The 23,655-nt window shown below is 33.4% G+C and overlaps 2 protein-coding genes across 2 annotated transcripts in view; one reads left to right on the plus strand and one right to left on the minus strand.

Moving 5' to 3' along the window:
• The window catches only part of LOC129222261 (elongator complex protein 2-like), a 49,127-nt gene extending 41,569 nt beyond the window's left edge, over nucleotides 1–7,558 (minus strand). Inside the window, exon 1 of the mRNA XM_054856740.1 lies at nucleotides 7,279–7,558. Coding sequence (XP_054712715.1) covers nucleotides 7,279–7,407 — 129 coding nt within the window. The 5' untranslated portion in view covers nucleotides 7,408–7,558. The remainder of the gene's footprint in view (nucleotides 1–7,278) is intronic.
• A 490-nt stretch (nucleotides 7,559–8,048) lies between these two features.
• LOC129223271 (synergin gamma-like) overlaps nucleotides 8,049–23,655 on the plus strand; it is a 38,072-nt gene continuing 22,465 nt past the window's right edge. The window contains exons 1-4 of the mRNA XM_054857836.1: nucleotides 8,049–8,327; nucleotides 18,400–18,491; nucleotides 18,623–18,834; nucleotides 21,364–21,492. Of these exons, the coding sequence (XP_054713811.1) occupies nucleotides 8,049–8,327; nucleotides 18,400–18,491; nucleotides 18,623–18,834; nucleotides 21,364–21,492 (712 nt within the window). The remainder of the gene's footprint in view (nucleotides 8,328–18,399; nucleotides 18,492–18,622; nucleotides 18,835–21,363; nucleotides 21,493–23,655) is intronic.

Raw genomic sequence — 23,655 nt, forward strand, 5'->3', positions numbered from 1 at the left:
GCAATAACTTCTGATTCAAAAACTGCTTCTACTTACAAATATTAGGAAGCAAAACCTTTGCTAACAGTTTCTGTCAGTTCAAGTTATAATAACACGCAAACTAGCGAGTCAGCGGAGGTAGCTATTACAGAAAGTGAAAGTTCAATAAATAAGCTAGTTGCAAACGGCAGTTATTTTCTAGTTAGTAGGTCTTCATACATAAATCAAGCCAATTTGTAGTCAGTTTTTGTTTTAAATGAAGGAGAGTGAGTAAAAATGAGAGGAAAAAAGAAGTCCAGAGTAGGTTTCGGCATGTTTCCCAATGACTCTGACGCCTTTACCACAAAATCTGTTTGACTCCAACTCTACAGCCCTGAAATAAACAAGGTTTTTTTTTTTGTTTGGCTTAAATGTAAATTTAACACTTGAGCCAAACTCATTGCATAACTTTGGTGGTGATTGTCCTCAGGTTGGAAACCATTGACTTACAACCAAGGCTGTCCAACTGGCGACCCGAATGCGGCCCACCAATTTCTTATTCAGCCTATTTATTTTTTCTGCATTTTAGGGTATCAAGAAGCATCCCAGACTACCATTTTTGGTCAAGCTGGGATCCCCGAAATTTCCCCTTGATCACTCTTTTACTCCTTTCATTGTATTCGGAGAAAAAGGTACAGGACATCTACAGGTCAAGGTCAAGCAGTCCTACCCTGCACGCTGGTGTTCAAACCAATTCCTAAGAATAGGGCAATTCCATGGTGTCGGATGTAAAAAAATGAAGAAAAATTTCTCAGTTTTAATTCCATTTACCAAATATAAACTGTTCCAAAATGATCAAATTTATTTACAAGATACTTACTACATCCCACTGAATAAAAAATCATGTTAGTTTTACAAAATAGATCCCTAAAGCATAAATTTAAAAAAATTAAAGAGTTGGTGTCGGACGTAAACACACAAATAGTAAAATTGATGGTTCACTTAAAAATTATTAAAAGTCTGTGAATTGGCTTACATTTTAATTTTAAAAACATTATAATTCTAGAGTACACTTATGATTGAAGCACATATCACAGTTTTCAAATGATATTATAAGGAATAAAATTGTTTAAAAAAATATTTTTAGCTTGGTGTCGGACGTAAATTTTCGGTGTCGGACGTAAATTGTTCATATTGCGTGTAAACTATTGCTCTTAAATGTAAATACATAGCAATGATTACAGTTATAAATATGTAAATTATAGGTTACATATACTGAAACAAAATTTACCAAGTAAATTCAAATGTAGGGTTGATTGGGGGAAGTGGGACACTGGGGTAAGTCACCCCCCAAAAACTGAAATATCCATATGGTTTTTATACTTTTTTACATTGATCATGTCATGTTTCATCATAGTGATTAGTTCTGCATATATTTGGATTAAGTGGAATTTTTTTCTAGGTCAGAGAACTTAGTCAAAAAAAAAAAAAATCTGAACAATATTTTTTGGCGAGTTTAAGCAGCATTTTTCAAAGAAGTGTTTCCCGGATAGCATTTATTTTTTTATGATCGTTAAACATTCATGTACAGTTTAACTTAAAGTGCATACTGCAGTCAGAATTTTTGAGTAAAATATTATTAAAACTGTTTTAGAGGAGGGGCCCCACTTACCCCGTAAAATTTTGCTATAAGACGTCCCCACACTATGGGGTAAGTATTCCCCCCCCCCCAACAGTGAGGATTTGAAAATCAAAAGCAACTTTGATGAAATATTTGTATTAGTGAAATACAAGACAACTGTGATGACTTAGTAGGAATTGATAGTTCAGCTATAAAAGCTGGTGATTAGTTATTTGTGAAACTTACATGAAAGAAAACCATCAAGATTTATATGGGTTGAATGTTAATAATGGATCTTCCTTAGCCAACTTTACATAGACCCAGTCATTTAGTGTTTCTAATTTCTTTTTACACTTATAGTTTTGGCAAATTTCATCTTAATCAACTGTATTACGTTCATTCAACATAACTTTTCTCAAAAGGTGTCCTACTTACTCCTATCAACCCTAAATGTTATACAATAAATTCACTAAGTTGTTTTTTTATGCATGTTTCACCTTAACTTTGAAATTAAAGGCAAAAATAGGAGAAACACAGTTGAAAACATATGTTATTTAAAGGAATGTAACGGTGTCGGACGTAAATGGTGTCGGACGTAAAAAATTTTTTACGTCCGACACCAAGATTTTAGTAAAAAATATTCACTTGTTACAAAATGAAAATAGGTTACATCAAAGAGATCGAAATTCTTACTTTGTACCCAAAAATACATGTATGTAGCTTTAAAATTATTAGCTCAACATAATTAACTGCTCATTTTGGTGTCGGACGTAAAACACTTAATGTACCCCCAGAGGAATTCTTTTACAAATCAAAATGAATTATATTTTGGCACATTTTTGCAACATCACCAGCAACACTCTGTATCTTTAAATGGTTATTCATCTCAATTCATAATATTAGCATGTATTTTTTGGAAAAAACAGAATTTCTTCGAGAGTCTCCAAATATGGTTTGAAAATGCTCAAGATGTTGACCTTGGTTTAACCTGCTGTAACTTATTCATAACTGAAGTGATCAGATTTTAGACAGGCATTTCAAAATATACAACTCTTTACCTTTAAAATGACACCTCATTTGTTTACAAATTTTAATTTTGAAAATTTGATCACCTGGTTGACCTTATCATGGAATTGCCCAATAGTATTGCCTCGCTTTGACAGGGGGAGACAGGGAGGGAAAGGAATTGGTTAAAAATAAAGATCCCCCTCACTGACTCTACGGGCTTTTTTGATTTCAAAAAAGAAATTGAGAGCTCAACTCTCCACTCTTTTCCATTGATAATATTGATCTGACTGGTAGCAACAAATATTAGGTTCTCGGATAAACTTGCAGATTTTGGATAGATGCAAAAGTGCTTTTCGGTAATGAACTTAATCAAGAATTGCACACAGGAAATCTCTCTCAAACAGGTCATTGTTAGACTTTCTTTGGCTGACAACGACAAACATTGATGTCGATATTAATGCCCTTGTAAAGAAGGCAGATCGCCTCAGTTTTTCCATTAAAATGAAAGCAAATTGTTTCATAATCCTTCTGTTTCAATGTTTTATAGTTAATAATTCAACTATAGGTTGTTATTGTATAAGAGGTAAGAGGTTGTTGTTTAACTTTTTTAAACTGCGGCTGCCAGGTGAGGTGATCAGTGACTGGAATTCTGGCCCGTGGGCTCTTTGCAGTCGGACAGCCCAGACCTACACCTTGTAGACGTAATTAATCTCACACAAGAAATCCAAAATATAATGTGCAGACCAATCCACATTTTTTTGAAACTGTAAATAGAATATGAGTGAAGAGTAAATAGGCATCTTTGTTACGCAGAGTAAATCAAGATCAGCACAATATTGAACAAAGTGTATAAAAGAAAGAAAATAGGCTCTCCTCTGATATGCCCCCCTCTTGGCGAGATTTTAATTTTTCGCTCGATACGAAAATCGCCAATAAGGCGATAACTTGGCAACCCTGGTTTTGCAACTTGAACGCTGGAAAGTAGTTTCTCGAAGTCTGTCTTTTTGCACGTGTCTGTGTGGTAGGAGGTAGGTGCTCATATGTTCCGCTCTTAGGGAGATTTTAAGTTGAATACTCTAAAATAAAGTTTCAATTCAAACTTTATTTTAGAGTATTCTTTTTCTTGTTGTTTTTTAATGTTAATTTAGTTGAATTTTCTATTTTAATTATGAGTTCGGTTTGTGATGTTGTCCAAATGTATCAATTGAAATTTTTGAATGAATCTTCTTTTTCTTTTTTGTCAGGTCGTCCAACGTTTGGACGTACCGGAGTCCTAAATAGATTTTTTATATTTAAACTAATTGAAAATAAAGAGGTTTTTTTAGAATTTTTAAGGGAAATTGGTTTACTTAAGAATGAAATGTTATGTTCTAGATGTAATTCTGTTATGAAAATTAAAAAAACTAAAAAATGTTCAGATGGGTTAATTTTTTTTTGTAGAAAGGTTATTGGGGGTGTTGTTTGTGGAAAAGAAGCAACGATCAGGAGTGGGTCATGGTTTAGTTCTAGCAAGTTGAAAATAGAGGAGATTTTTTTGATAACATATGAGATTTTAATTGGGACCAAAACTGCTGATATTGAAAGTCAATATTTTTTTTCATCACAAACTTTAGCCGATTGGCGAAATTATATTAATGAAGAAATATTAAATTACATTGAATTAAAATCCGAACAAATTCACCAAATTCCAAGCCACGCTTACTCTTTTGAACACTAGGTGGCAGGGCTGCACGGGGTCACTCAAAACTTCCGGCGGAAGTCTTATTTGTATTGCTTCTTACGACGAATTGCTCTGTTTACGTATCTGTAATTTGATTGAATTTTTTAAATTAATCATGAATTTCAAAGGCGCAAAATTTTCGTAAAAAGAGGAGATGTTGTTCTGCTTTCGGGTACAGCATGAGGAGAGGAGCAAATAAGATGTCAGAAATAAAGATGTTCAAATTTCTAAAGGTCCTGATCGTCGAATCAAAGCCAATGCTTTAAAGCGAAAGGATTGAATCTTAATGAATATTATGTAGTAAACACACTTTGTGCGAGGTATTTACGAGCTGGAAACATTCACCTTAATTTCATCAGCTTTGTATTTTTACTGTAATGTGTGAAGATCTATATTGATCTATATTAAATTGATTATTAGAAAAACTCAACCTGAACAATTTTTTATTTGCTTCCTGCAAAGCTGAAAGTTTCCAGTGTTTTGACGGGTTTCTAACAGTTTGATTTGTGTGATTAAAATAAAGAACCACTATTCATTACCTCATGAGAAAAAAACTTCCCATAGCTCGAACTATCAATAACTCGAACCATTTAGCCCGTCTCTTGGGACTTCGAGTTATTGACGGTACTTTAATATTAGGCACTCTAATTGTAAACAAATTTAGATATTCGACAATCGGTAAACAAACACATTAATTAAAGTTATAGTATAGTATCATAGTATAGCTATTGGTATTACATTCAAAGCCATTTTAACGCAGGAGAAAGCACTCGGAGATTAAATTTAAATTTTGTTATCTTTCAATTTTTTTTTTTTTTTATGCCTATCAATCTTGCTACAGAAGCAAGTTGATTAAACAAAAAAAAAAGTGATGAACAAATATGTAATAAAATATATTAAATATCAAACCTGAAAATTAGGTAGCAACTGTAATAAGTGTGTGTGAACTGAAAAGCTACAACAGGAGAATTGATTGAATATGACACCAAAACTCCCTGTCATAGCCATTCTGTGTGAACACAGTGCAGAAAAGCTTCCATCTTTGAAAAAATAGCTTCAACTTAAGAATAGGAATTACAATTCACAACTTACTTGCAATCCAGTAGATTTGTGATTCTTGAAAGCAGACTTTGTATCAACTTTATTTCTGTTTAGGAGGTATTCATAAATGCTTATCATTGAAATCGCGGTAATGATCGACAAACGAAGACTCGTTTTTTTTTTTCTTATTTCTGTATTTAAAGGATCAGGAAAATCAGATCCGTTGATCGACAATTTTTGAGAATAGCAAAGCCTATTATACTCATTTCATGCATTAAAATACGCAAAAGACATGATTCTACCTAGAACTGAAAGAAAGCAAAATTGCCTGAACACTGTAAACATCAATCGTTAGCAATAGCTTCGCCATCCATCTACTAAAGGATCGGTAAGGTCACAGCCATTGAAAGATAATTTTTAACAATAACTAAGTTTGTCTTTCTTATTTAATGCATTGAAATACGCAGAAGACATTATTCTGCTTTTTAAAGAAGCACAACAAAATCGCTTTCGCTATGAACACCTATCTCTAGCAATGGAGATTGGCGCTTAACCGGAAATAAGACTCGCTACTTCCGGTCTACGTCAGTGGTTTGTTTGTTTATTTAGGATATTTGGTGAATAGGGGGGGGGGGGTTGGGAAAGTTATTGAAGTTGACGAATCTAAATTTGGGAAAAGAAAATATAATCGGGGACATGCAGTTGAGGGACAATGGGTTTTTGGGGGGGTTGAACGGGGTTCGGGGAAAACTTTTTTGGTTGCTGTTGGGGATAGGGGTAGGGAAACTCTATTTTTGGCAATTAAGCAGTGGATACTACCAGGCACGACGGTGCACTCCGATTGTTGGAGGGCATATGATACATTGGGGGAGGAGGGGTATGAGCATTTAACAGTCAACCATAAACTTAATTTTGTAGATCCAGAAACTAAATGTCACACTAACACAATTGAATCCACATGGAGACACGTTAAAAGTACTCTACCAACATATAATAGATTAGGGGATTTTAAATTTTATTTAGCTTATTATTTATACAAAAAAATTGTGAATACAAAAATGAGGATATGTTTGTAAAGTTTTTGGAAATAATTCGCGAAATTAATTGGGTGGAGTACAAAATACAAGTAAAATAAGGTTGTTTTTTTTTTGGAATTTTTTTTGTCAAAATAAACATAATTTAAATATTTTTGTAAAGTAATGATAATAAAAAATGGGATAATTTCCCTAAGAGCGGAACATATGTGCACTGCCTCACGTGAGGAAGTAAAAGAAAAGTAAAAAAGGTAAGTGAACATATTTTGAATTATTGTGTTTTTAGTGTGTTTCTGGTAGTTTGTATTTTGGTCTGGTTGGCATTTTTGTAGCACAAAAATGGTGTTAATTTCACATAAAATCTGTGACTTTATTGTATACTGAACGGAGGAGATCTGTGACTTATATCCGACTGTGATGTATATTAAAAGTCGGAGGGATAACGGACCGAGCGGCAGCGAGGTCTCATAGTACTTTCGTAATGAGACCGAGGCAGGGCCGGCGAGCCGAGGTCTCATTACGAAAGTACTATGAGACCGAGGGCTCGTATCCCGGAGAAACAACGGAAAAAAATTAATGCATTAATTTCATTAAATAATTAATGACATAATTTGAATTTTTCCTGTTGGCGCTAAAAAAGCATCGCTAAGAACGATGTATGACATATGACGTCATACATAGTTTTCTTGGCGACGCTTTTTTGGCGCCAACAGGAAAAAGTCGCCAAGAGGGGGGTATATCAGATTTGTTCCAGAAAATAACTTACAACAAAAGAGCAACAGCAAAAAATATGCCGATATCTATAACTCATATAATTAAAAAAAGTAACGTCTTTACAGCTTTTAATCTTTAAATTCAAATCATACCTTTAAAAGAATCATATTAAATGTAGTTACCTCATAATTGAGCAGATGAACGGCACAACAAGCACCATACGCTATTACACCATTAGTTCCCCAATCAAGCGCTCTGGGGGATTTATTGCAAGCACAGCTTGTATAAATGCAAGACGCTTTAATGTCCATTATTAAACAATAGCTTATTCAAGAAAACATCACAAAGGTAAATAAAAGGCAGAACAGTTCAGTCTTCCTGTTTAAAATACCTTGAAGGCTTTAGCAATACATTTTTTTAAGATAGAAACGGTGAAAATTAACTTTTCAAAAACACGTGCGATCCGTTAAATCTCCCAATGTAAACATTCGCTTGTGGTTGCCAGGGAATAAAAGTAAATGTCTCTATAAAAGAGTAAATTTACTAGGAGCAAAACTGAAGGTCTGCTATTTTAAACTTACTTCAAACAATGCTTGACTAATGTATAATCATGAAAAATTATTTTGTTTAAGCAGTTTTTTGATATATTTTAAGTAAAAAGGTCTTTTTAAAGCTACCTTTCACGCATGCGCAGAACGCATCATGGGATGACACATGGGAAGTATTCATATCACGTGATTTCCGCCGTAAACCTTTAAAGTTTCACAGCGATTCTGTTTACACATGTCTCTTCCGTACAGGTAATATTTAATTGCAGATCATCAAAACTTTAAATAACAATATCGATTACTATTTCCCCATGATCAAATCCAAAAGATGTATCCAAGTTCCTAGTTCCATCTGCTTAACCTTTTCGTCATGCCTGGTCTTATTTAACTTTTCTCTTTCAGCAATGTCAAAACTTCATTTTGAGTCATTATCAATGAAACTAGATATTCAGTTACTCAAACGAAATGTCCATCAAGAGCTTATTAATATCGGTTTTTCTTTTAGAGCACCGGTTGGTCAGCAACCAGCTGCTGGCTCATCTATGTCAACAAGAATGATCCCTCCTGCATCTGCTGCACCTGGTCATCCACCTGTCTTCCCTGTCGCGCCCACTCCCTATGGAATGGTTGCTCACCCTCAACAGTATTTGTCTCAAGCTATGGTTTACACACAAGCCTTACCGGTAATCAAATGAAGTGTTATGTTGGATATCAAGACTAATAATCATACAAGGCCATGGGCGCCCATATAGGGGGCAAGTGGGGGCTCAAGCCCCCCCCCCCCATAGAAATTTGAACTTTCTTGCTTTTAGTACTTTTTCTTTTCAAAAATGTAAAAAATTTCTTATCCAGCCATTAATAAATATGTTATTAAAATTGTCAAATTTTAATAACTTTAATCTGCACTGAAATCGGCTTCCATGAGGAAAATATCCTACTAAACCATGGGGAAAATATCTGAGTCCCTCCCCCCCTCTTTTAAAATTTTGCATATGGATGCCCGTCCACAAGGCTTTTGTAGTTGAATGCTTAAATACAGTTGGACCTCCGTATATCGAAATAGCAAATTTCCGGAAAAGAATTCGATATATAGAAACAATCTTACTTAATCCTAAAAATATCCTAAAACATTAAAATTAAAGCTAATTTTCATGTATGAAACCCAGTTTCTAAGTTATACGAGCATCGAATTAAATAAAAGTTAATCATTAAAAAAATAACAGAAATTACATTTTTGTGTCTTCATACATCTTCATTCTTTGGCAATTCAACTTGTCCGCAACATTAGGGAATTTTCGTTTTGACAATGTAATCAAGAGAAAAATAAAAAATCAATCGACTTAACTTGAATGATTTTTACTGCAGCTAAAAAGACTAGGAATGATAATCAACAGACAAAAGGGATAACTTGAAACTGATTTTACAGTGTTGCTGGTTACAACTAAGATTTGAAATAAACTTGAGGGCAGGGGTGCCCATCCCCCCTAAGCTCAATGGTGCAAATTCCCCCCCAAAAATTTTCTGGCTGTCGAATCGGGTTGAACATTTAACAGTTTTTAGAGTGTTTAATTTCCAGTCAAATTCATGGGGGGAGGGGGGAGTGCTAAGAAATACCATTTGAACTGGAATATTGTTGGATTATTGACCCAACCTTGCCTTTCCAAATTTTACAACGTAGACCTTGACTAAACAAGTTTCGGGTACCCCTGAATTTTGCTATACCTTATATTTTTTTTTTAAACGTATGAATAATTACAGGGAGAGCAGATTCAATTTTCTAGTTTGGGATGGAGTCATTATTAGATGTACATTTATACAGTATGAATATTGAAACGGAAATTTATTGTCACTTAGGTAAGGGCAACCAACTGTAGAAATTGTAGTTTGAAAATCACAGTTTTAGACGATCTCTGGTGAGGTTAGGGGGAATAAAAGGTTTGGCGGCAGCTTCCCGGTAATTTTTCAATATTAAAACTTTAAAAGCGCAATTGTAGATAGTCTAACATTGTGTTAAGGAGGGCTCTCCTTTGTTTTCAAAATTGTAGTTCTAAAAACTCAGTTTTAGACTATCTGTGGTAATGTTAGGAAAAGAAGAGATCCTAGGGCTTGCCACAGGAACATTTTCAAAATTGAAGTCTTAAAAACGCTATCTATGGCTGGGGGAAAAGCAGTTTTCTGAAATTGGAGCTCTAAAATTGCTATTGTAGCCGACCTTTGTGACGTTAAGAAAAAGAGTTTTCGGAAGCTCTCGCGGAATTTTCTCGAAATTGAAGCCCTGAAAACCAAATTTAAGATGATTTTTTAATAATTTTGATGAGAATGGGGGGGGGGGGGGGGCGTGCTCTACTTAAATTTTCGAACTTGTAGTTTTAAAAACGCAATTTTGATAGATCTTGATAATGTTAGTGGAAGGTGAATTTCGGTGCCATTCTCCCGGCAATTTTTTTGAAATTGATACTCCAAAAATGCAATTCTAGGCTTGTCTTTGATCGTGTTAAGGAAAAAGGGAGGAATCAGGCGCTGTCTCCTATAAATTTATCAAAATTGCATAATAGAAATGCAGTTTTAGATTACTCTTGATGATAAAGAGTGTTATTCTGGCGTTACAAAAGCTTTTTAAAAATCAATATAAACAACATCCACACACTTTTTGTTATCTAAAGCCAAGGTAACCTTGTCGTAGAAATGCAATAAATTAGTAGCACACGATTTACCTTTCCTGAACCCATACTGCAAACTAGTCAACAGACTATTAATCTCTAAGAAATTCAATCTTAATTTTGATCAAAGTTTCAAAAATCTTACAAACCACTGAAGTCAGACTTACAGGTCTGTAATTCCCTGCTTTATCTTTAGACCCTTTCTTGAAGAGCAGTGTAATATTAGCCAGCTTCCAGTCCTCTGGCACTGCCCCCAAGTTATAAGAAGCATTGAAAATATTTAAAATAGCATCCACTAATTCCTTTGCGCATTCAATTAAAATTTTTGGATAAATATTTTCTGGTCCCGGAGCTTATTTGCTTTAATTTTTTTCAAATGAAATAGAACCACCTCCCTGGAAAATACAAAATCTTCTAGCTGTATAATAGCTTGTGTCTTGTTAGTGTTAACTGTTGAGATACAGTTATCGTTAAACACACTGGGAAAAAAGAAATTATTAAGAACATTTGCAATATCCCTATCGTTTTGAATTAAATTTCCATGCTCATCAACCAATGGCCCGATTTGACTACTTCGAGCATTCCCATAATTAACGTTAGCAAAAAACCTTTTAGGATTTCTGTCAATGTTATTTGCTAGCCTTTGCTCTAATTCCCTTTTCTGAATCTGTACCAAATACTTAAAACTGCATCTTGCCTTACAATACGGGAGCCTGTCAGTAATCTGACCAGTTTCTTTAAACTGACCAAAAGCAGCTTGCTTATAGTTCAGAGCTTCTTTTTTAAATTCTGTCCACTGCAGATTTATGTTGCTATTTTCCAATCCTGATGAAAATATCTCCTTCAAGCTCCGCCTAAGTGCAACAAAATCAGTGTTTCTGAAATTGGGCACAAACCTAAAACTTTCATCTTTGTACGCTTCAAATTTAATCCAGAACCTAATACTGTTATTATCACTCTCTCCAATATGTTCCCCTACACACAGCCCCTGAACAGAACTTCCTACATCACAGAAAACTAGATCCAAAATCGCATCCTCTAGAGCTCCCTCAGTTACAACTTGATCTAAGAAACAGTCACCAATTACTGTTAAAAATTCTTCTTCTCTGCCATTTTCGGGGTAAAAATTACTCCAATCAATACCCAGAAAATTGAAATCTCCCATTATGATGTCGGATCACTTACTGGATGTGTCACTAATGATACGATACATCCTGACTCAAATTAGGTGGCCTATAAATGCTTCAAAATTGCAACTTTTGACCCTTATTGCTCAACAACTCCAGCCAAACCATATCAATATCAGTTAGGTTTATCATTTATGACCAATTCATTGCAAATGAAAGTGTCTCTAACATAAAATACTACCCCACCACCTCCTTTGCCCACTCTATCTTGTCTAAACAAATTATATCCAGCAATACATAATAAATCTGTACATATTCGGTAGCCCATGTCTCCGTAATTCCGATCCAACTTCTCATCTATAATTATGCTTTTTAATTATTCTATCTTGTTCCTAATACTACGAGCATTTGTGTAAAAAACTTTAAGCATACCCAAATTGTTTTTATTTAACACCCTAAGATTTCTTAACCAATTTTCGGCCAAAAGTGCGTATACGCACCATTTCAGTAAATAATTTTTAATTAACGCTGTTTCGTATATTTTTTACAAATTAAATTTTTATGCTATTCTAAAAGGTTTTGAAGGCATCTATAAAATAATAGTAATTCATTTGGAGCAAGCACTTTCTTTAGAGAAAATTTCAAAATATGCTTGTTTTTTATCTTGAAACGTCGACTGTCAAATTCGACTTTTTGAAATTGTATAATTAAACGTTCTTATAATGGGTTAAAGTTGTAAATTCTATGGATAAAAAAAAATTAAAAATAATGTCATAAAAAATCTTATAAACTATTATTCAAATTGAATGGTGCGTAAACGCACCATTAAGCCGAATGCATGAACAATAAGCAAAAATTGAAAAACTAGTTTTCATGTAAGGAATCGTACATTTTTTTTTCTTTTTTGCAAATTATTGTTATTTTATTTAAATTTGTCTAATAGATGTGTCCTAATAGACTTCTATTTTTTTTCTCAAAAAAATATGCTAATGACAATAATAGTCACGATTTCCAATTTTCCGCAACCGACTTGAAAATATTTTTAGGCATACTAATTCTTTCTGGATACCATTCTTTTCCCCAAGTTGATATGTACTGGTCTTTAGATGAGGATAAAGGACTGCCAATAATTCAGAAAAGCACGAGTCGAATCAGATTTAAAAACATAAAACAAAATACAGTAGAAGACCGTTATAACACACACCTTGGGACCAGAGCTTTTGCGTTATAGAGGTTTTGGTGTTATATAGGTCATTTCACAAATTTTGAAACTAATATTCAGAATATATACATATTAGCACTTCAGAATTAGTTCGATCTGCAATGAGTATTAAAACACTAATTATACAACTAATCATTCACAAATAAATATGCTTTACAATTAAAAGAAAGTGGATTATCCTGCACTTCTGCTAGCTTCATAGTTTGCATAACAGCATTTTCAAGAGTCATCTGATATTTTCTCTTTAATGTTAATATTAATTTTCATTTAAAAGCTTTGAATTAAGCTGGAAAGATGAAAAACTGTTTCAAAATTTAATTTTTCTAATAATTTTTGTGTTAGCAAGGCAAAACAAAGGGATTTTTTAAACTTAAAAACCTCTTGTTTACTTCTGAAAAGTTGTGCGGTTTATAGAGAATTGCGTTATATAGGTCGGCGTTATAAAGGTACTCTACTGTATCTATTTGTCTGAAAACTCTTGCCTTGATAAAACAGACAAGTTTACTAAATTACGCCCATTTTTCCTGCATAAAAAAAGTATATACAATTAGGAATCTTTTCTCAAAATTTGTCAATTGACGAAGAGATTTTGCCTTATTTTGAAGGCATTCATCAAAAATGTTCATAAAGGGAAAGCCAGTAAGGTTTGGATTCAAACTTTGGCGTTTGTGCTCATCAGACGGATGCCTTTTCCAATTCATTCCGTATATAGGTGCTGAGACTAGCAGTAATCAACAAAAAAAATGCCATTTGGAACAAGTGTTGTTATGAAATTACTTAACATTGTTCCAAAACATGAAATGCACAAAATATATTTTAATAACTTTTTTACTTCGTACGGTTTATTCAAAATTTTGAAAGAAAAGGGTTTTAATTTTTGCATCTGGAACAGCTCACGAAAATCGCATTGCTGAATGTGCATTTGATGACTCCAAAAATAGGAAAAAAAAAACCTCGTAGTTCCTATGATTTTGCATTCTACAAGGATGCGAAGACATTGGCTATCAAATAGAACGACAATGCTGTAACAACGATATTTACCAATAATGGGACCGTTTTGCCAATTGTAAATGCCAAACGTATAGCTGCAGTGAACGAAAGGAAATTTCTATTTCACAACCGAACTTTACTTTGGAGTACAATAAGTATATGGGAGGCGTTGACCTGCATAACAATGCGGAACTAATGTCATATGCCCCACCCTTGGCGACTTTTCCTGTCGGCGCCAAGAAAACGATGTATGACGACTATGTCATACATCGTTCTTAGCGATGTTTTTTTAGCGCCAACAGGAAAAATTCAGATAAAAAAACGTCAAAGCATTTCAGAACACTATATATATATAAAAACAACATAAAACCACAACAAAAAACATCGCGAATATACACTTCAAAAGTAACAGAAATTAGAAAGTTTTTGTACAGAAAGAAAAACTACTAGAAAGTATTTAAAATGCTCAAATTAACAAATTACTATTATAACAGCTCACCAATGAAATATGTACCAATAGAAATAAAAGTTATTTTCCAACATGCATTTCATCGAACAAAAACCTTTCTCCTACTCTGCTAAAAAAAAGCAAAGCGATTCAAATTGCAATGTTTAATGCGGAAATCATCCCCAAAATCAATAGGGTCTGGTGGGGTAAAGTGGTCATAAAATCGTAGGTTTTCAACTTATGTGAATAATAGATACAATAAATTCTTTAAACATTTAAACTTTTTTTGTTTTTATTTTACATTGCATTATTAAGGAACACAGTACATTGAGTTTTAGGAAAATAAATATTGATTTAAGTAGTTTTATAACACTTTCTTTTCCCTTTGTATTTATGACCACTTTACCCCATGGGGTGGGGGAAAGTGGTCATAGCATGGGGTAAAGTGGTCATAGTTTAAAATAGATGCAAAACCATTAAAAACAACCCTAATATATGTATATTTCGGTTATTTTTATAGTTACAAGTATATGCACAAGCATATGTGTGTATACACGAGTATATAGGTGTCGTGTAAACATTAGTAAACACGTTCATATATGAATAGATACATGTGTGCATCAGATACAAGCATGCACGTGCCTACTCAAGTATATACGTGTATACACGAGTATATAAGCATGTATACGTGATTACCTACAGGAGTGTGTACGTGTCTACACGAGTATATACGTATCACGTGAATATACGTGTCAAGTGTACGTACGGGAACATACGCGTGTAAACGAATATCATATGAGTGTATGCACTTGTATATCAAGTACATACGTGCATACCTGAGTATATACGTGTACAGTAGACATATACACGCATATATATAAGTGTATATACACACATATACGGGTATACACGAGTTAATTCGTGGATACATCTAGTGCATGTTTGGTACATGTCTACACATATATATATATATATATATATATATATATATATTGTGAAGCACGAGTATATACGTATGTACGTGCAAACACGATTATGTCCTGTATAACATACTGGTGTATACATTTACGTGTATACACCAGTACATGTGTGCCTGCAGAATGAGCAAAAGCTCTTGAGCAAAAATCTAAGGAGTGTGAAAGAGGAGGAGGATAAGAAGGAAAGAGTTATTAGGAACTTATGTTCGCTGAAGCGCTACATGCACACAAAGCCAGAAACTGATGGATGTAAACAAATCGCAATTTTGTTACACAAAGATGATTTTAACCAACATTTTAGTTTTTAAGAAATATATAGAGCAGTTGGTAAAAGTTACATCCTGTAGTAGCTCAAATACAAGCATCGCAACAAAGGCGCAGCGACAAATGAAACTTTTTCAAAAGTCTCGTTATTGCAAGAGAGTGCTTTGTGATTGCGACGCACATGTATGACAGTAGCAGACCGCAAATTTCATCAATCGCTTTAAAACTTTCTTGAGACCTACAATGTTGTGTTAAATTTTCTTTGTGTAATATATAAATTTGTGACCTGTTTTGCATCCATTAGTTTCTGGCTTTGCGTGCATGTAGCACGTCAGCATTGTGTTTGTGACCATATGTTCCTAATGATTCTTTCTTCTTATCCTCCCCTCTATCACATTTTAATAATTTGCCTAAGCATTTAAACTCACCCTGTTTACTTGTATATCATATGCTTGTATGTAAGTGTATACTTGAGTATGTGCGCGTATATTCGTGTCTACCTGAGTATATAAGTGTTTATACATATAAGAGTATAAGCGAGTATGTACGTGTATAGTCGAATGTATATCTGTATAGATTAAAAATACTTGCAGATACTCATATACGTTTTTATTGGTGCATTTATGTGAATACGTCTATATACGTCCCTACACGAGTATATGCATATGCATATACTCGTAAATTTAACCTTGTTTAGTGTAAAACAATACATATTAAGTGAAATTACTATTTTAATTTATATCTTATTTATACTTAACGATTAAATGGCCTTAGATGAACAATAATTGTTAAGCCTAGTATTATGACCACTTTACCCCATCTTACTTAAATTGTTCTAAAAAAATATCTAAAAGAGATTCAGCTAAGTGGTAATGAATAAGAGTCCTTGAGACATGTAGGAAGCTTCCTATGCAGTCAATCTGTTAATAATTCTAACAAACAAAATTTCCCAAGGAAGTTAAAAGAGGTGTTTAGATTTTAAATCTTTTCATATTCACACAAAATATTTTTTTTCACCAAATAAAATTTTGCCAGTTGCAAAATTTTATATTCAAAATGGAGTTTCCAACTGCCCTACTCTATAATAAAATTTTCACATTCATTCAAACATTTATTTCCAAGCTATAGCCATTTATTTCACGAATGACCACTTTACCCCATTGACCACTTTCCCCCACCAGACCCTAACTATTTCAGCCAAAAAAAAAAAAAAAAAAAAACGCTTAGTTACTCAAATTTTGATGTATGAAAAATAGAAATGTCTCAACAGAACCATCCCAAACATAAACAATACAAAAATACCATACATTAATTTGCTATCCAGACATGCTTTCAAAATACCTATTATATTTTACATAAAATAACACCTTCAAATCTTTATAAAATGCTAGAATCAGCTTATTTTCAGAAACTCAGTACCTAAAGGAGGCATATTTATAGAAAATGTCTAAATAAATCGTGGCATCGATAAGAATTAATTTTTAGAATAAAATATCCATACTATTTTTGTAAAATTAATTTACATACAGTAAAAATAATGTTAAAAACTACAAGAAACCCCTAATGTTTTGTAAAAGCAAAAAATTTTGGAAGCAAGAGTTCTTTTTTCTTTTTGAATTCTAAAAAAAAGAACTTACCTTTCTGTGGTATAAATCCTCACACTCAGTCTGAAACAAAACAACATATGACAATGGCTACCTTACAGATACACACCAAGTTGGAGTTTACTTTTAATTAACGTTCAAGTTTGAAGAAACTGGCATTTTCTAATATTTATTCATCAAAGGACAACTAAAACTTTAAACTAACCCAAAATAAGCTTTCCTGTAAGGTATATTGCACAAAAAAACAAGAGTATCCCCTGCGTGAAACTGATAACAAATAAAGAAGTTTGATCAGATCCTGAGAGTGTCTTCAGTTGCCAAACGCAAATTAGTTTCGGCAGGGATGCCATGCTTAAAAAATTATCATCTCATTGGCGAGAAAAATATTTTAATTTAGTGCAAAAAACCGGGTGTCGCCAAAAGGGGGGGGGGGGGTACATCACATCTGTACCGACAATGCTATAGCAAATTACCAGATCAGAATTCAAAGCAAAAAATGGTGGTGGCCATTATTTACAAATATTATTGATAGTGTGATAGTGAATTCATGGAAGCTACATAGAATTACTAATAACACAAAAATGCTACTTACAGACTTAAGGCCATACATAACGATTGCCTTATTAAAAGCTGAATTCTAGGACAATCTGTTTGGTGAAAATACAATACAAATAACACATCTAAACAAGGGTCGTCCATCATCCACAGCTCTACCGAAAGAAATACGGGCTGATAGAATCGCATATACCATGAATGAACACGAAAAAAAAGCCGACAGACGATGTAAAGTGCGCAAAAACCACACGATTTATTTGTGCCTCAAATGCACAGTCCATTTACATCCAAAATGCTTCGAAATTTTTCATTTAAAAATAAAAATTTAACTAAGAATAATATTGTTCCACTGAAATATTTGTTCATTGATTTGGCCAATGGTGCGTTTACGCACCATTTTATTTTTTTAATTAAATATTTTTTTTATGCAAGAAACTTTTTTTGTGTCTTAATGGATGCATTTTAAACCCAATTTCAAGAAAATATTACCACATTTTATAAAATTTCCATGCTTGGCTTGAAATGGGTTAAATCACAAATTGTTAAAATTACTACTTTTATTAGAGGCTCTATTTCTATTTTTAGTTATATCCAAATAACACCCTCTCGATACCTGATGCTTGAACCATGCCCCCCCATTCAAACTTAGTTTTTTGACTCCGAAGACCCTAAAATTAAACCACTAACCACTTTGACCCCTGTAGAGCTCAGATGCAGGCCATTCCTAGCAATCCAATGACGTTGACAAAGACTCCACACATCACAGTCACCATGTAATGATGGGCTACTGTGTTTAAGTATCTAAATGTTTTATTTTCCTTTTCTTTTACTTGGCCACATGTATTTTTTAAAATTAATTTAAGGTGTGTTCTCAATTCATATTAAAAACACTTTTTTTTTACATACAGAATATTCAAGGAAGAGTTCCAGTAATGGCTCCAGTTGCAACAAACGTTCCTAATATGTATATACCCGTAGCTCCTTTACCAACTGGAATAAGGTAAATATTAAGATTTTATTTTGAAGCTATATATTGTTTTTTAAAAAAAATATTTAGCTTTTATTCTATCTTTTTTTCATTGTGTTTTATCTAAGTTTGTGGAAAAAATAATTAAATGCGTGTTCTTGTAGCACAACAAACATAGATCCAACTAAGCTGTTAGAAGAGCAACGCAGATTAGAAAAGGAAAGAAATTTTCAGCTCCAACAGCAAAGGTTAAAACAATTCACAATTGCTGGGAAAAAAGGAAGTTTGAATGCTGATAATCTTATTGACAGTATGTTTGGAAAATGCCCACCGAAAACAAGTACAAATCCTAGTCCACCTTCTACAAAATATGCCTGTGAGTTTTGATTTTAGCTGGTTCTATCTAAATGACACTTGAAAGTTTACCACTAATGAAATGTAGTTTAATAAGTTTTACAATTACTGATAAAATTACTACAATATCAATTATGGTAGCATCATTTATACAGTATACTCTTGATATCGCGAAGTTGAAGGGACCGATAAAAAATATAGAGTTTTCGAGATAACAAGGTCATAATCATAATAAATTAATAGTCTAAAAATTAGTCAAAATAGTTAAAAATCAGTGGAAACATGTAATGAAAGTTGAAAAAAAGTCTTAATTCAATACCAAAAATTTTAATTTTTAAAATGATACAAAAGTATTAGAGAAAAAATAATGCTCTAGTAAAGTAGCAAAATGTAGTGATTTACCACGACTAAACTTATCAAAGATTTGGATTACCAAGTTGCAGAACGGTTTCAAACGAGTTTCAAGCACTCCGGAACAAAAGAAGTTGGACACAGGATTGCACCATTCCCTTTGTGTTTTCCACCCATCTCTCCTTTTCACAGAGGTGGAAATAGGGTCAAAAGGTCCAACAAAATGGTGTGAGAATGGGGCTAAAAGTTTTAGGTAGGTTTTTTTGGGCTTCTTATGACTTACATTTTCTGACACACCCGTGCTCTAGAATGAAAGTGACAGTAAATAAGCTTCTCGAAATAAAAATAACGAAGGGTGTGAGAAATTTTCGGAAACATTCCTGGAGTTGCTTCAAGACAATAAACCGCCGGTTTTCCGGAAAAATTATATTTGACTTAAAAATTTTCGAAACAACAAGGTTTTGATTAAAAACTCTTCGACATAAGAACAAGAAATAGCATTAGGTAAATAGACAAAATTAAGGTAAAAAGTAATTTTTTGTCATATTGATGTTTTTGAGATATCAAAGTTCGAGACATCGAGAGTTTACTGTATTTATGCTTAGAAAGTATTTTTGTTATTGGTATGTCCTCAATAAAGAAAATTTTATTTGTCATTGCAAAGTTTTATGTATCCTTATTTAATTTTAAAAGGGAAATTAATTAGCAGTTTTTACTACATTCGAACTTTGTTAAATCGCCAACCTTAGGGATGGGCCAAAAGTTGAGGATGGTGGCCCCAAAGCAGAATAGTTGGCGATGTTCTGCAATGCGAAATCATTTGACCAAAATTGTTCTGCATGTACTTCAGCCATTGTTTATACAAGCAACCAACATGACCTTTTCCATGAATCGGGAAGCCTAAATCAAAATCGTTTCATGCAGAAGTTTTTTTTTTTAACTTCACTGTTGCTTACATTTCTGTGAACCTAAACCGACTAAGATTTTCCAAAAATATTTTATATGCTTTCTAAAATGCATAGAAAGAGCAAAGACACAAAATTTTATAAAAATCAGCACCTAGGTGTCAAACCACATTTTTTAGGTTAATTTTAAATGGCATGAAAGAGCAGTTAAAATAATGCTAATAAATAAATAAACAACTAAAATAATAAATAAAATGAGTCGAGTTAGAGTGGCGTATTATAAAACACTTCAAAACTTTCTGAATAGTTGGAAGATTTGCAGGATGCAAAAAGATTGAAATCTCAAACAAGACACGCAATTTTCGGCGATGGACGTGTTCCAATGTTGGCATGTTTACAAAACTTACGTTTATGAAGGAAATTGCAGTGGATGAAGATGGATTGGGAAAAATAAGGAAAAAGAGAACCAAAAACGCTAGAAAAATTAAAATCTTTTCAGATTTAGAATATGAAATTTTTGCAGAAAATCTGCAGATACTGCCAATTTTCTACTAATATCTTCCAACTCCATGAAATTTTGCACATGACTTATTGAATTCAACATTTTTCATGACCTTTCCTCTAAATTATCCTAATTTCCAAGAATTTTAGATTTTCTTCTAATTAAATGAAATCTGCAGAATTTGTGCAAAATTCTATCTTGAGTTGGAAGATATTAGCAGAAAATCTGCAGTTTCTGCAGAAACCTCACAGAAATCTAGAATTTCTGCAGAAAATTTGTCTGAGTTTTCCTCTCACATTTGAACAGAATTGTTCTGCAGCTCAAGCATCTGTTCTGCGCCGTACGTCACAAATTTAGAAGTACTCTGCTTTGAGGGTTGGCGGTTTAATGAGTTATCCCCAATCCTGCGCAAATGCATGTTTTCTTGAAAATAACCTGAAAGCATGTGGTTTGACGAGATTGGAATGTATCAGTTAACATTCTTTCTAATCATTTTCTTAAAATTTATAAAGAGAGATTCTAATATATGATAATGCTTACAATAAAAAATACTTAATAATTTCAGATTTTTTTAGTGTTCAATTCGTTTATGTTTTGAAATATCTGGAAATGAAAGTTTACGGTTCTGTATGATCGTTTAAAATGTTAGTTAATACTTACATATTGATTTGTACTCAATGGCTTTTTTAATTCTGAGACTTTATTGGTATATAATAAATTTGTAACAAAATAACAAACTCAAAGTATTTTTTAAGTTCTCCAATTAACACAATTTTTTACTGTTCTTTTTTAGTACCAACTAAGGGAGAAAATAAAATGAGGATTCCTGCTTCGCAAGCTCCTGAAAAGAATGCTTCCAGGGTGCAACACCCTGAAATGAGCCAACCCTGTATTCCAGTTCCTGTGCAAAAAGATACTAAGGGTATATTATCTCTTTACTTGATGCAAAGAGATCAGAATTAGCAGCATAATAGATCTCTTAAAAAGTTTTTGTGTTATTTCATTAGTAGACAATTTATAAAGCTGCTTTTTTTTCCTTTGCTGTATAAATATATAACTCATGCTGTATAAATATGAAAATCAAAGTTTTGGTACAGTATTGCAAGCATAAATGTTTACTTTGCACATTGTTTGTGATGCTACTAACATTTAGAGTAAGATTTTAATTTTTAACTAACAAGCATATATCAAACAGTTCATTTACTACAGTTTCACCTTTGTTTGTGATGCATTGTTTGAAATAGCCATAACAGAGTTGCAGGCCAGGGAAACCTCTCATAAACATTGAGATTATCTTCACACTGGCTGCTAAATTTGAATTTTGCTCACCTGTGAGGTACTGGTGAAGCTGCATTGTCTGGATGCCATAACAAACAATTTTGTTTTTGCTAGTTGGTTCTGCCTTAGCCCCAGCTATGGGGCGTTAACTTTAGTTTAATACAATGGTTTTGCTTTCACATTATGAGACAAAGTCTCACCATGTTTTTAGATCCCAGTGTGAAGGTAATCTCAGCATCCATGAGAGGTTTACTGACTCCAGCTCTGCTGTGGCTATTCGAAACTGATTATCCCGAAGAAGCTTATGTGTTGCCACAAGCTTTAGTATTTGTAAATGGAAAGCCAGCAGCACAGCTAGTTGCATACTGGGACATATACTGTTGCTAGTACAATAGAAGAGGCTATATTTGGGTGAGCTTCTATTCAAGGTGCTCATACACCAGTCTAGGTTAATTATGAGTGGAGGAAGAGTTAAAGCATTAGTTTAATCCTTATAAAATTTCATTAGTTATTTTTCTAGTTTTTTATGATCTTAATGATTCACTTGTGGAATGAAATCTATGGCAAAATTAATATTGCAATTGGCTCTAACAATATAACATAGAAGCAAAACATTTATTTAAATAGTGACTGTACACAGTCAGAACTTATCTATGGTATCAGGGAAGCCCAAACTTAAATTTTAGGAGAGAAAATTCTAAATTTACCAATGAAACTTGGAACTATACTGAATGATAAAATACTAGAACATACACATCCACATCTAATAAGTAGAGACACTAGGCATCATTATTATTTTATTTTTTTGAAGCATATATTGTAATATTGCGTCCTAGTTTGCCAGTTTATCAGGCAAAATTTGTTTAACAAAATCATTTTTTGAGATGCCATTGTGATTTCAGGTGACCTCTCATCAAAAAAAAAAAAAAAAATTGAACTTTGACATCTTGAATTCAAATTATGTTTTTCGCAATCACAAGTGTGTGTGTGTGTGTGTGTGTGTGTGTGTGTATGTAGGTGTGTATGTTTGTGTGTGGGGGGAGGGGTATGTTTGTTTGTGTGGGGGGTATGTGTATGTGTGGGTAGTTGTGTGTATATGTTTGTGTAGGTGTCTGTATGTATGCATGTGTTTGTATGTGTTTGTGTGTGTATGTGTTTGTGTGTGTAGATGTATGCTGCCGTGCTAAGCACAAATGTCGTATCTGCACTTTTTGTAAAAATTGAGCCATTGTCACCAGGTGGTTCTTCGTCACATATTTTACCCTAATACAATGTTTCATAATCATTTGTCGACGGAAAATATTTTTTAAAAAATTCTGAAAAAGTTTCATCTGAATCAAATACATGGAGACTCACAACTTTAAACGGGAATTTCTCATTTTGAACTCAGCTGCAGATACCACTTTTGCGCTTAGCACGGCAGTATGTGTGTAGGGGTGTGTGTAAGTGTAGGCAAATATGTGACACAACCTGAAGACTGTTTTTGCTATAGGAGCAGCAACGTGAGGCGGCCGGCCGACGGTAGTGCTGCATTGGGAGACAGGGGGAAAATAAAATCATAGGACATCAAAACAGTCGAATGAGAACGATAAGCAATCGTGATTGCTGAAAAAAAAAAAAAAAAAACTGTATGATATAAAACTAATTGAATTAGTTTCAAAATTAGGAAAAAATACGTTATAATGTGTGTATTGAAAGGTTGGGACATTCTTCAGATTGTCAGATGCCTTTCTTTTTTTGTAGTTAGGAAAATGGGAAGAGAGAAATTTTATAAATACCTTGCACCTCTAGTTTCTTTCTATTACAT

This window comes from Uloborus diversus, chromosome 5 (genome assembly GCF_026930045.1).
Source record: "Uloborus diversus isolate 005 chromosome 5, Udiv.v.3.1, whole genome shotgun sequence".
NCBI lineage: Eukaryota > Metazoa > Arthropoda > Arachnida > Araneae > Uloboridae > Uloborus > Uloborus diversus.